General features: G+C 39.4%; 1 protein-coding gene across 2 annotated transcripts in view; it reads right to left on the bottom strand.

Annotated features, from left to right (window-relative positions):
- Positions 1-2,215: 2,215 nt before the first annotated feature.
- Positions 2,216-14,220, bottom strand: part of rai14 (retinoic acid induced 14) — a 55,860-nt gene continuing 43,855 nt past the window's right edge. The window contains exons 10-21 of one of the 2 annotated variants that reach the window (XM_082538270.1): positions 14,168-14,193; positions 13,719-13,805; positions 12,001-12,090; positions 11,696-11,821; positions 11,079-11,180; positions 6,741-7,448; positions 6,051-6,529; positions 5,248-5,416; positions 4,970-5,137; positions 4,736-4,894; positions 4,282-4,347; positions 2,216-4,044 (exon numbers count right to left, since the gene is read on the bottom strand). In XM_082538270.1, coding sequence (XP_082394396.1) covers positions 3,958-4,044; positions 4,282-4,347; positions 4,736-4,894; positions 4,970-5,137; positions 5,248-5,416; positions 6,051-6,529; positions 6,741-7,448; positions 11,079-11,180; positions 11,696-11,821; positions 12,001-12,090; positions 13,719-13,805; positions 14,168-14,193 — 2,267 coding nt within the window. In that variant the 3' untranslated portion in view covers positions 2,216-3,957. The remainder of the gene's footprint in view (positions 4,045-4,281; positions 4,348-4,735; positions 4,895-4,969; positions 5,138-5,247; positions 5,417-6,050; positions 6,530-6,740; positions 7,449-11,078; positions 11,181-11,695; positions 11,822-12,000; positions 12,091-13,718; positions 13,806-14,167; positions 14,194-14,220) is intronic. The other variant, XM_082538271.1, reaches the window with a different exon arrangement.

Below are 14,220 nucleotides of genomic sequence, written 5' to 3'. Positions count from 1 at the left end.
TAACATTGGCAGAATTTCACATTTGGCAGTAAAATACCTGAAATATATCTAATTATTTCATGTTTTATTTCCTGCTTTACCTACACTTGAGTCTTTGGAATAAGCAGATAAAGAAAAATCTACCTTTGTGGTGTCTTTATTCAAAGTTAAAGCTTCAGGAAAACTGAAAAATCTGTTGAACTGTAGTCAAGTAACCAAACACAAACTCGTAAAAGTTGGGCTCTACTCATCATAAACCATAGCCTCGAACTTTTAGCCAAGTTCATCCTGCCACTCACAGACTCCAGACTTGGAGAGTTTTCTGCAGCTGTGATGCTTGACAAACATGAGTCCTAACTGGATTAGGGCCCACTAACACCCAAGGCCTGAGGACAGAACGTGTGTGAAAGCAAGATTGAGAGGAAGTTGTCGTGTAAAGGCAGAGGTGTGTGTGTTTTTGCATCCTTATGTGGAAGTGTGTCTTTGCCTGCGGGCAGAACACAGGGCCAGGGCAGGAAACGAAGTAGTTGTGCCACCGGTTAGAGGAAACAGAATGGCAGATACATTACTCAAGAGTCAGACTGGCAGGACTTCTGAGAGCCAAAGCTGAGAGGACATTGAAGGAGGACAGAGTGTTGACATGGAGGCTGGTGGGCCTAAACCAACAGAAAAACAAACAATACATCCTAGATTATTTTTTTTAATTCCCTTGATATATTAAACTCTGAAGTGGAGATTTGTGGATATTTGTTTTTAGGAAAAAACAATCTAATGGTGATTCAAAATGGCCTCACTATATCACATACATACACTAGATGCTCTTTAAAACTCTACTGAAGTTATATAACACCAAAAGACATTCCCTTTTGTTTCTTGATGGTGTTGTTTGAAAGTCTTTTCCATACAAAGTGGTCAGTTTGGTTGAGATCTCAGCCTGCTTTGCAGGGTATCATTGTAAATTTTATCTCACTTGGTTGTCCCATGTTAGATAAAGATATCTTTGTAAAAACCACCTATTAGGATATGAAAGATCTAGTGTTAGTGATGGCCGCCATCTAGTGGTCATACATTACCTGTCCAGTAATTGTTGGCTGGTGATCTTTGCCAAGCATATGTGTGAGTTCATGTTTTAATGACTCTGAGATGAATGAAGAAACCTTGTGGCTGATTCTCTCAAAGTTGGATCCAAAACGTGTGTTAAATCTAATTTTGCTAGAATGACTTGGTGTTTGCAGAGGAGTATTGTGGCCTGCAAATATTGAAGTTGGTCAATACTGGTAAATACTTATGAGGCCAGTGCATCCTGTTAGTCGAGTCACATATACAGAGGTTTTTTGTTTGTTTTTGTTTGTTTTTTTGGGGGGGGGGGAATTCTACCAGAGGTGCTTGCTGACTAAAGTGCCAGATCCTTAAAGTGTTCTGGTGTACAAGTTCACTACTTCTTCTATGCAAACCAACTATTGAAGAAGGTGCAACTCAACAACCACTTCATTAGGTACACCTTGCTAATAGAATATTCACATGACAGAATCACACAGTAGCAGCACTGTGGCATGATGGTTAGCATTGTTGTCTCACAGTAAGAAGGTCATGAGTTTGAGACCTTTCTGTGGAGCTTGCGTGTTCTCCCGTGTCTGCATGGGTTCTCTGGGTACGTAGTGGGGTTAGGTAAATAAGTGATCCCCCCATACCATTAAACCACAACCAGCACCCTGAATTGTTGATACAAGCCAGGATCGATCCATCTTTCCATGTTGTTTACGCCAAATTACGACATTGCTTTGCAAATTTTATAGCAGAAATTAAGACTCCTCAGACCAGGCAATGATTTTTTTAATCTTCTGTTGTCCAGTGTTGGCAAGTCTGTGCAAATTGTAGGAGTCCATTTCAATAAAGGTTACTTTTCTCTATAAACCCTAGAGATGGTTGTGTGGGAAATCCCAGTAGATCAGCATCAGTCACCATACTACATTCAAAATCACTTAAATCACCTTTCTTCCTCATTCGGACTCTCTGAACTTCAGGGGGTCGTCTCGGACATTTCTACATGCCTGTTGAGCAGTTGAACGTGTGTACCTAATAAATAAACCAATTATGTATTGTGTTATGTAGTGTTCATGTATGATCCCCAATCATATGATTTACTGTTACCTTCCTATTAGCTATAAGCACTCAGTCATCACTCATTTTCTGGTTAAATGCTACTCTTTCTTAATCATAACAGAAAACAGATAAATGTGCAGTATCTTCAAAATTTATTATGTGGATAAAATACAGTTGTCAAACAAGTTTCTCTTTTTACTACAAAAGTGTTAGAAAAGAAACAACCAACAGGACAAGCTGCTTCTTTGTTTCCCTTTCTTGGTAAAAACGTTTCAGTCAAGGCTTAGAGAAAACGAGAAGAACTGAAGACAGGCATACGATCAAACAATTCTCAGACGGGCGATAAAGACCTGGTCAGTGAGAAACAAAGGTCAGTCACTTAGATACAATTTAATTCAGTATGACTCCAGTTAAACAGTGAACGGGTTGTGCATTTTAAAAGTGTCCAATAGAGTACACTGTACAGTGTTTTCCTGCACACACACAAAGGCGCACTGAGAGAAAGAACAGTATTACAAACTGAGGGAAAGGGGAGAAAAATGCAATTTCTGGTAAAGATAAATAAATTAAAAGATGGTACAAAGAATCCTGTTGAAGCTGCTGTAGAACCAAAAAAAAAATACTGTGTGATTACAGGCACATGATAGGAGAACTTGTGTTTTGTTTTTACACAACTCAACCATCTGATATCAAGCAATACATTTTACATGCTTTTCATGTAAGAGATTGCAACTCTTAGAAGAGTAGAGGGAATATAAAAAGTAAAACTCTTATCCCCCTCTGTGTCAGAAAGACAAAAATATTCAGCCCACTGCTGGACTTTTGTTACAATTCAGATTTGTTACTTTTTTACTACAGTAAACAGTTAACCCCTCATATGTAAAAATAATAATAATAATAATATTAAGAGGAAAATGTTCTAATTCAGGTGCCACTGGAACAATAGTGCGTTGTTATATTCGAGGAAAAACATTGACACAAAACAAGGACATCTAAGATATCAACCCTTATCATTTAAGTACAGTTATTTAAAAAAAAACACGACAGGGTAAAACGGCTCAATAATTATTATTTTTTTTACATTTTTTTTTTAACTGATAGGAAAAAATCAAACAGCATTTTGCTTTTTCTACATACAAGTCCAGCAATTTTTGAGCTGCTGTAGAGCAAAGACTCATGCAATTGTTAACACAGCACAAATGATTTTAATTCTATCGGGAAATTGTGGACAGTTAACATTTTACAGCAAACTCAGATAATACTAACACTGCTGTATTATAAAATAGACACTTGAACAGAAACGGACTCACTGTTTTCACTGGGCTGATGGGTGCATGTGTGGAACTGCATGTGATTTAGGGTTACTGCACATCTTCAGTGTAGTGTTAACATGTACACACTTTAAATTTGGCTGGTACACACACGATAAACACCTGGTTCCTCTGTTTATCTGAATTATCAGTGAGCTGATGAGCACAACCCTGACCTGACAAACATGCTAACATTAACGCCCCAATTCCACCTGGTATGAACATGCACACTATATCTAGATCCTGACAGCCGGTCCATGAATGTTTGCATTCATCCTGGTATTAAAACAGCCTCTCATTGTCTTGATTGTGCATGCGATGTGATTAACAAGAAGATGAGCTGGGAGGACACGGCCGACTTCAACTACATGTGCGTTCACATTACAGTAAGCTACCTAGACATGTTGATACCAGGTGTAGGTTAGGTAACTGGGTCAAAATGACATTAGGTAAAGGCAATGAACACCTGATTGTAAACCAGTTCCTTATAAACAAATCCTCAAGCTTCATCCAGAGGCACCGTGTGTCTGACAACATGCTTTTGGTAAAGCACTCCCTGCTTGTCTCAGGAGGCTTCGTTGGCTTGGCTTGGCATCTTGCACATCATCAGGATCTGCTTCAAGGCTTTCTGGACGTCCTCGTCCATCTGACCCTAAAGGTCCAAGACAGACGGTCAGTTAGTCAACTGACTAAAAATAAAGAAAACAACTGCTAAAGTGATTACTAGGTGGATAATATTAAGTGACATTCATTTGAAAAACCTTCCAACGAATCACAAACAAAAGTATCTGAATGCCTGACTTAAAGTTAGTTAGGGTGACCTGATCCCTTAAAAGTGAACATCATTAAGCTGTAGTCCAAGAAGACATAAACAAATGGATGGACTTACCTGAACAGCATAGAGGAGGTGCATTCTGTAAACTGACACTACTTCACTGTGTTGCTTCTTTGACTCCTAAAAAGACATGAGGCAAACCCAAACTTAACAACTGTACTTTATTTATATCAAAGCTAGTGTAAGTAATTTACAGAGCCCCCAGAAGGTTGCACTGTTGTGACTCCAGTAAGGAATAAGCTCATCAGATCTCTCTGATTATAACTGAAGCCTGGGGGTGGCAAACCTGGGAATGTGGCTGTTTCCATGGCTGTGCTTTGGCTGTTATACGTGTGTGTGTGTGTGTGTGTGTGTGTGTGTGTGTGTGTGTGTGTGTGTGTGTGTGTGTGTGTGTGTGTGGGGTGACAGATTGTGCTGTAACTTATTACAAAAGCAGTTTAAGGGAACATTTCTGTGACCTTTGTGGAGCTTTTAAACCGATTCGCTAATTATTAATGAGAAATCTTACAGCAAGCTGGTACTGCAGTTGTTTGATTTGCTGCTGCATCGTCTCGAGTTGCTGATTTTGCTGCTGTCGTTTGGAGGGGGAGCAGGAGCTGTAGGAGAGCTGTGATAGGCTGTTTAAGGCATCCTTCAGTTTCACCACCTCTCGAGACAGGTCATCTATCTACAACAAGATAGAACAAGTTGAACAAGTTCACCGTGAAATGAAAATACTTTTAGCTGCCATTTCCTTACTGACCCTCTTGTTCTTTTCTCTCTCTGATGCAGTGTGATTCTCCACCAGCTGTTTGAGCTGACACACAGCATCCTGGGACTCGGCCAGTTTGGAGGTCAGCGTCTGGTTCTCCTTCTCCTTTGACATAACTAGCTCCTGCAGGGCTTCTCGCTCTGCACCATTATCCCGTGCCTGATGGATGGATGAGCGGTTAAGATAAGTGTTAAGAATAGATAGTACTAAATGTTAGAGAGAAAAGAGCCTTTGGAAAGTGGATATGTTGTTTTTGCCTATCCTCCCACCTTCTGCCAGGCATCAGCAGCCTCCAGGGCCATCTCATCCTGCTTCCTGAGGGCCTCCTGGAGGAGGTGTGTCAGATGGTTCACTTCACCTTCCAGCTGCTCCCGCACTGTGTCATGCTCCACGCGGGAGACTGAGTCATCTGGGGTGACATCCTTCTCAGCTGTCAGCCTGTTTGTGAAGGGGACACATGGTAGTAAATAGAAGTACATTTTATTCTAGCAGGGAGGAACATTTAATGGAAATGGATAAACCCAGTAACCCTGTAATTGATGTGAATATATTTTAATATCTTTTATTTTTTTCATTTTCATATTTTAAAAAAAATGAGATAAATGTATTTCTCTAACAATCAAGATTAGTCAGCTTGTTTTTTTCTTTCATTAACTTGCCATTCTACAGATATACATTCCTAAACAAGCCAATTAGTATTAGCTGATAACACTAATACTAGCACTCTATTACCTCATTATGATCACTTTTGGCATCATTATGCTAAACTTGAGGCTGCTACACCACAAGACCTATCGGTGATTTTGTGGTACACTATGTGCATCCTTCTTTTATATATAGTCTGTGCCTTAATTTTATACTCATTTACTGATAATCATTAGTACAATATTAGGTTCTTTTACTTGTTATCATTTCACATTATCCAAAAGGTTATTTATACAGGTGCGTCAATGTATAAGTAAGATTTTTGTTGTAGCCAACCAAGGTGGAGCTCAGTAAAAAATAGGAAACATGTTCATCATCAAAATTTGACATATTTAGTTTTGTGTTTGTGTTGCTATTTTTCACTCACCTGTGTTGAAGAGCCTCCACCTGCGTGGTCTTTTGATGTAGCTCCTCTTTCAAGGCTTCCACCTCATTTTCCAGCTCTTTGATCGCATTACCCAGAGACGACATCACCTGCATTTGATCAGCAAGAGCCACGGAGCTCTGTGCCTGAACCTCTGCCGCCTTCCTCAGTAGTGAAATCTCCTCTTGAGCAGATGAATATTTCTTCTCAGCCTCAGCTAGCAGCCTCTGCAGCTCCTCCACCTTACTGTTTAACACCTGCACCTGTTGTTCCAAAGTTGGAGAGGGGGAGGTACTCTTCTCAGCTTGAGCTTCAGCCAGCTGTTTCTGAGTGGCATTGAGCTGATTTTTGGTTTCACTGTAGGAGCGTGAAAGTTCCCTGCAGCGGAGCTGCAGTCCAGTGATTTCCTCATCTCGGGCAGCCTTCATCTCTTCAAAGTCTTTGGCTGCAGATTCAACAGGCACTGTGCCCTTTAGAGCCTCCTAAGCAACAGAAAGGGGATAAATTGCAGGCCATAAAGATGAATGATATGTGGCGAACTGCATTTTAAAAAGCAGTCTAAAGAAAAAGAAAAAAAAACTCTGCTCCTCTGATATCAGCTAAATCTTGAATTGTCAGCCTCAAGCAGAGATGAAACAGACTACAAAGGTTGGACAAATCAATTTTGTTCATATAGAAGAACCCTGCATTTACCTGGAGCACCCTGACTTCCTCCTGTGCCTCCTTGTACAGCTCCTCAAGTTGTGCTGCCCTCTGTTCTTTCTCTTTAGCGCTCTCTCTATCATCCTCCGTCTTCTTCAGTGCCTCTTCCAGACGTTTGATATGTTGTGTTGCTTTATCTACCTCTGACTCTGATTGGGCGAGCTGGGCCTTTAGCTGCGTTACTTCATGTTCAAGTGTGGATGATGTAAGCCTCTGGCTCTCTCGTTCTCTCGTTCCCACCTGTACTCTCAGATTCTCCACTTCCTCCACAGCTTGGTGGTATCTCTCCTGAGTGTCAGTCAGCTTGGCTTGCAGCTCTGCTAGACTCTCCATCAGCTCTCTCTCTCTTCCTCTCTCGCTTTCATTGTCCTCTCTTTCCCTGCTTCGCTCTGGCTTCAGCTGAGCCTGAAGCGACTGGTTTTCCTTCCTGGTTTCAAGCAGTTTTATCTGAACTTTCTCTAATGTCTGCCTTAACAATCTGATCTCCTCTTCGCCTCCTCCTCGTAGTTTCTCCCTCTCGTCTTCCTCCAGTATCACAGAGTCAGCTCCTGGATCTTCCCCTTCTACTTGAGTGGTGGAGGGGACTTGAGGCAATGACTCAAACTCATCCTGGGTAGAGTGGAAAGATGAGTTGGAGGCAATGCTGTTTGGACGACTCCTCTCCTTCAGGTTTTCATTTCCTTGGAGGGATGGATGTTTCTGTGGGATGAGGGAACAGGCAAAAGTGAATGAAAGTGAGTGAGGCTGGAAATACAAAAAGCTCAGTAATGAAACTGCAGCTATGTTTTTCTCTCACATTCGCTTGGATTGATTAATTACAAAGGTATTTATTAGACATGACACGATACCACTTTTTATGTCTGATATCGATATCATAAATGTGGATATCTGCCGATACTGATATGAATCCGATATAGTGTATTTTGTAATCAATAAAACTGTTTTTTAATATCTTGCTGCATTTTTTATAAGTTCATACTCAAGTTTAAATAAACAACAACACTAAAGCTATTTTGTTATACCTGTATGCAAAAAATACACTGCACCCAAAATATTTCATAGTTCAGCAACACTGATCAATCTAATGCACTTAAACCTGGACCATCCTCCCTATTCTGGTGTTTTAAAGAGTACTTAGCAGAAATATTAAACAACCTAACTAGCAGGGTTGCCAACTCCCAGCAAAAATATTAGGGAACCACCACCCACCTCACGATGCTTAATCGACGTAATCAACTTTAATTTAATGTAAGTGTAAAACAAATGCACAGAAATCAGTTATTTTTCTGCAATAATTAAATAGATTCAACATCTTTCTTCAATTCTTCAATTGCAGACTGCACAGATGGTACCTTCCCAAATGAAAAAGTACTATAGCTTACTAGGGTATATATTAGGGGCGACCGTGGCTCAGGGGGTTGGGAATCGCATCTGTAACCGGAAGGTCGCCGGTTCGATCCCTGGGCTCTCTGTCCTGGTCGTTGTGTCCTTGGACAAGACCCTACCGCCTACTGGTGTTGGCCAGAGGGGCCGATGGCGCGATATGGCAGCCTCGCTTCTGTCAGTCTGCCCCAGGGCAGCTGTGGCTACAACTGTAGCTGCCTCCACCAGTGTGTGAATGTGAGAGTGAATGAATAGTGGCATTGTAAAGCGCTTTGAGGGCCCCGAAAAGCGCTATATAAATCCAATCCATTATTATTATTATTAGACTTGTGACATAATTGTGACTAGGGAAATTTCTAGACATTTAATCAGATGACCACTTTGGTTGTAAGATTCAGATAATTATTTATTAAAAGTTAGTCATTTTAAATGAAATAACAAAGAAAAGTATTTTTTGTGCCCCCCTCTCCCTGTTAATGCCCTGCCTAGCCCCCCTGGCAAAACTTTGCTAGACCCGCCCCTCCACAGTTACCAGCTGTCAGCTACATAAAAAAGGATCCTGGTGTTATTTGTCTCTCAGAAACAGTTCATAACTTCCCTTCAACTCATTCTTGTCACCTAAAAGGTAAACCTGTTTCTCCATCACTGTTCAGCTTTGATGATTCAGTAACATCAGGACATCTCCTGGTTTCATCTTCATGTTTCCCTCTCACCACATATCCAAACCGATATAATGAGCAGTAGCTTTTACAGCCGTGGCTCCAGCAAACACCAGCGAATACTAGAAAGTAATATTAAATCAATTCTAACAACAGCTGACCACGCTTAAACGTGCTACTGTTGTTTATCCACTGGTCTCCTCTTTCTGGCGCAAAGTGGGCGATAAACAAACAAGAAAAACGGGACTTGCGACAGAAAAGCCGACCAGCTGATCATTGATCAGTTTCATGGTTGAAGTAGCAACAGGAGAGGGAGGGGGAGAGAATGAGAGAAGAAGAGGCAGCTGTGCAGCAAAAACAGAATAACTCCAGCTTTGTGTCTTTTTTCCATTCTAGCTGAAGTACGAGACAAATCGATTCCTTTTCTCCTCAATATGAAACTCCGATGGCCAGTCCAGCTGTGGCTCCAAATATCAGTTGTTTAGCTTAACGCGGAAATACTATTCAAACATTCAGAGATGAACTTATACACATTTGCTTTACTTCTCTGGGATAGTTTTCTTCGAAATTAAATGCCGCGGTTTGGAAGCATGTAGTGAGGCTCCAAATGCTCCACCAGACCGCTGACAGGTCTCGAAGAGACAGCCGCTCTATCACGTGACACATACGATACATAATATCGGATTGGTCCATCTCTAGTATTTATATAGCTGTGGGTGTCTTAAGAATAGGAGTCAAATTTTTCATATAAAATATTTTTTCCAATTTATATTTATAAAAAAAATTATATGAATATGAAAATACACTATAAACTTTCACTTTTCTATTCTTACTGAACACTTAGGGCACTTCTTACTACAACCCACAGCCAGTGGCCATGTTTTCTTTTTATCACACAATCTGGTGGATTCAATCTCAGCCACATTTACACAATTTTAGGGCACAGTCACTTTATGAAAATACCACAAAGCTGGGTCAACTGTTTAATTTGATCAGGATTGGCAGATTAATTAATAATGCACACACCCACTAAATTAACAATTAAATATAAGATATTACACAAATGGATTATTGCTCATTTACTCAAGTGTACTGAGCAACACTTAGCAGCATTAAGGGAGGACAGGAGGGATAATTAGAGTGTCAGCTTTATTTATTTAACCTCCTAGGACCTGGCGTCCACATATGTGAACATCACATTTTGAGTTATTTAGACCAAAATATTTAATTTTGCTCTACTAGGGCCTGATATCCACTTATGGGGACATTATACTGCTACTGTTTTATCAAAATTTTAAACGAATATCCTCATATGTGGCTCTCGTTTTTCTTAGGAACAAAAAAATCAGGTAAAAAAAAATAAAAAAATCTGGTGATTCTTTGTTTTTACACTCATTGGGTCCCAATCAGCCCAAATATCAAAGAGAAGGTTAGAAGGTTAAACAGAAACCAGTGTTGAGTAATATTACGTTTAAAAGTAACATTAAATTAAAACATGTAAAAGTTGGACTACGTTTTGGTTACCAGAAATAAACACACACCGTTGCACGTGACACATAAGCCAGTAAGGTCATTGCACTGATGCATATGCACACTATAGGTTGCCTTCTTTTAAGAATGTGCAGTTTGCTGGTAATCCTGTTGTTGTTGTTAGGCTGAGTTTTTCTGCAGTTTTCCTAGTGCTCCCAGGCATTCAGCTAACCATAAAGAGTACACAAGTTATTACCTTTTTAATATGCTTTAAATAAGCTCTAGGACAAAACTTAGAATGGAAACACAAACAAAAGTGTAATTATTCTGTGTGTTTATTAATGTGAAAAACGGAACAAAACAATAGTATACTTGTAAACTGAATCCTGTTGTTCGAAGTCTTAAACGCTTTCAAAAACCACCGCAATCGTCTTCGTAAGCTTTTCAGGCTCCGGCTTAAATCACAAACAAATGTCACGTAATCTGTAGTTAAACTGACACATTCCTATTTCCTAAGTGTAACGAGCACGCTCAGTAAAGAGGCATTCATCATCTTCATGATTTCCCGCCGGGCATAAAAGGATCAAACACCGAAATACTGTAAGCCGACTTCTTCTGTGCTTCTGTTTTTCTCTACTTCTACTACATTATTTGTGGTTTGTTAAAAAACAGAAAACATTTTTTTAAAAATCTATCACTTTAAACAATCTGCAGTAGTAACCTGGCTTAAACAAGCAGTTTACTGTTGTTTCGTTGATTGTTTTTGGTTGTTTATTTCATAGCTAAACTCCTGAGCATGAATGAATGGGTTACATACCTTAAGTTTGCTTGCAAGTTGCTGGTTTTCCAAAGTGAGAGCCATAATCTTGGCTTGCAGAACAGAAACCAGAGCAGCAGACGCTGTGAAACTTTGCTCGGCCTGCCAGGACATACGCACACATACATTCACATACCAGACTGAGGCATAAAGACAACGCTAAGGACCACTACCTGCCTACTGAAAAACAACACGAGTCGTGGCACGTCTTAAGCTTAGTATAGACCTCCTTCAAGAATGCTGAAAAGCTGTTGTGTTTGTTTAGCACTAAACTACAAAAGCAGGCTGGCTTCTTTGTAAACATATTATACGTAGAAAACTGTTTAAGATTAATCTAAAGTTAAAATATTCAGTTAAAAATATGCACAACACAAACATCTCTGATTCAAGTTTTTCCTAAATGCATGAAAAGAGATTAACTTTCATATAAAATACATATAAATGCAGTATATTGACTCTATGTGGGGTACTCACATGAACAAGGCATGCTAATACTTATTATTAATTTAATTATTTTTCTCCAGATAATTTGGTCTAGTCAATACACCCGGTTTAAAAACCTGCATATATGGAATTTAAATAAAGCACCAAAGTGTTGTCAACTATATATTAGTCACCTTTGTATCCAGCTCAGGACCTGTCACCGTCTCCACCGTTTGCTTCAGGTCTTCGATTGTTTCCAGCAGCATGTTTCTCTCCTTGTCAACCTCCTCTTTCAATGCTGTTCCTCTGATCTCATCTTCCTGTGAAAAAAAGGGGAGGAGAAAGGAATGACGAGTGGCAGAAAAAACTGGGAGGAAAAAAAAACATCATATGAAGGCTGATGGAAAGAATTTACCCAAGTACTTAAAATGGAAGCCTAAAGGCTAATGCAGCTTTTACTTTCATATTTCTTTTTTAATACCTTGTGTTTTTCTGTTACCTTGTAGTTGAATCTTTTAGGAGTGTCACTTTTGTTGGATGCTGGAGTGCCAGTAGATGTAACAATTGAAGGGGAAGAGGGTCCAGAGCTCTAAAGGAGGATTGTTGCATTAATTTTCCTGATAAATTACTATCATTGATTTGTCCACTTTTAATGTCGCTACCATCTCTCAGACATTTTACAATCCCTAAGGATGTCCTGTACTGCACTGACTGTTTATAGAAACAGCTTGCAAATGCAAACGCCACACTTTCCACAATTTTTTCCTTTGGCCTCTTAATAAAAAATAAAAATAAAAAAAAAGAGAGAGAGAGATATTAAATGCTAAAAGAGTTGTAATCACTAAACTTTTAATTGAATTTGGATACAAAAACCTTACAATTAAAGCTGATTGTGTGCACTTTGAACCCATATGTATAACATAACTTACTTGAAATGTTTTACTAAACAACTAAAATAACATAAATTATGTCAGTGCATAAAATATACACACTGGCCACGTTAATAGGTTACCTGTTAAACTGCTCAGTATACCTAATACTAAATACCTAATCAGCGAATCACATGACATCAACTCAATACATATAAGCATGTATACTTGGTCAAGACAACCTGCTGAAGTTCAAACTGAGTAACAGAATTTCTGATTATTAAAGAAACTGCTGATCTAATGGGTTTTCCTACAAAAAACATCTCTAGGGTTTACAGAAAATGGTCAGAAAGGGATAAAATATCCAGTGAGCAGTAGTTCTCTGGGTGAAAATTACTTGCTGATGCTAGATAACTGAGAAGCATTGCTGGACTGCGTTAAGCCAATAGGAAGACAGCAGTAACTCAAATAACCACTTGATACGATCGAGGCTTGCAGAAGAACATCTCCAAATCCTCCAAGAACAGGAACGCGAGGCTTTTGATTGGCACAGACTCATCAAAATTAGACAATAGAAGACTGGAAAAAATGTGGCCTTGTCTAATGAGTATTGATTTCTGCTGCAAGATTCAGATAGCAGGGTCAAAATTGTGAGTAAGCATGATGAAAGCATGGATCCATCCTGCCTTGTGTCCAGACAGTCCGCATGTGTAATAAGTTCAAACTGAACATGAGAATGGAGAATCTGATGCTTGGCATATATTCTTTTTTTACTTTGCACCTATTACTAACAACTTAGCATCACTTAATACCTGGGTATTGTTGCTAACCATGTCCTCTAGCATAACATGCCACACCACAAAGCTGAAACAATCTCAAACTGGTTTCTTGAACATGACAAGGAATACAGGGTACTCAAATGACCTCCAATGTCACCAGCTCTTCAGGATGTGGTGAAATGGGAGACTTGCATTATGGACATCTGATGCTAACATGCCAATATGGACCAAAATCTCTGAGGAATGTTTCCAGCCCCTAATTAAATCTGCCATGGAGACTTGTGGCAGTTCTGAAGTCAAAAGAGGCTCCAACCCAGTACTAGAAAGCTGTACCTAATAAAGTGGCCAGTGATTATACATGCACATCAACAGAAAAATTTGGCTGATATTTTCTCACCAGAAATCAGTTAATAGTTTGTCGAAGAGACCTTTACAGATAGTATGTAAATAAGCAATCGCTGATTTTGTTCTTATATTACTTTGTATGAATACACTACAAACATGCATTAATATTAATATGGAGAGTGGCACACTGGTACAAGCTGCCAGACATAGACACATGCATTTACCTGAGGTGGGCTAATGGGAGGTGGAGGTGCTTTTCGTTTTTTGGGAGTTATGATCCGTTCATCACTTATCTTAGCTACTTGATCATGCTGAAGAGCCAGCAAAAGAGGCAGAGAGGGAAGGTGACCAAAAAAAGAGAAAGAAAAGTGGGATTCAGTGCTGGTTAGTAAGAGGAGTCAATCGGTGGGTGCTACAGTAAGAATTAAGGTTTCTTTTTCAAAAACAGCAATTAAAGTTTTTTTTTTCAAAGCTTGGAATTATGACACTAACATATGAGAGAAACTGAACTATATTATTTGTAGCTATGAAACTGAAATTAGTCTGAAGTTGGTTTTATTCCTTATTTTACTTCCTAATTCTATAAATCAGTTGGCAGTGCTAAAATGTTTATTCACTGTCATCCGCTGTGGAATTTCACATGTTTTAGTACTTTTGATGGTCGATATCTTACCTGGGGACTTTTAGGAGACTTCGTATCTGCCAAAAAAGATGGAAAGGTATTGT

Source organism: Aulonocara stuartgranti, assembly GCF_965226115.1.
Source record: "Aulonocara stuartgranti genome assembly, chromosome: 7".
Classification (NCBI taxonomy): domain Eukaryota; kingdom Metazoa; phylum Chordata; class Actinopteri; order Cichliformes; family Cichlidae; genus Aulonocara; species Aulonocara stuartgranti.
The sequence above is the reverse complement of the archived record's forward strand: the minus strand, read 5'-3'. Positions and strand labels throughout refer to the sequence as shown.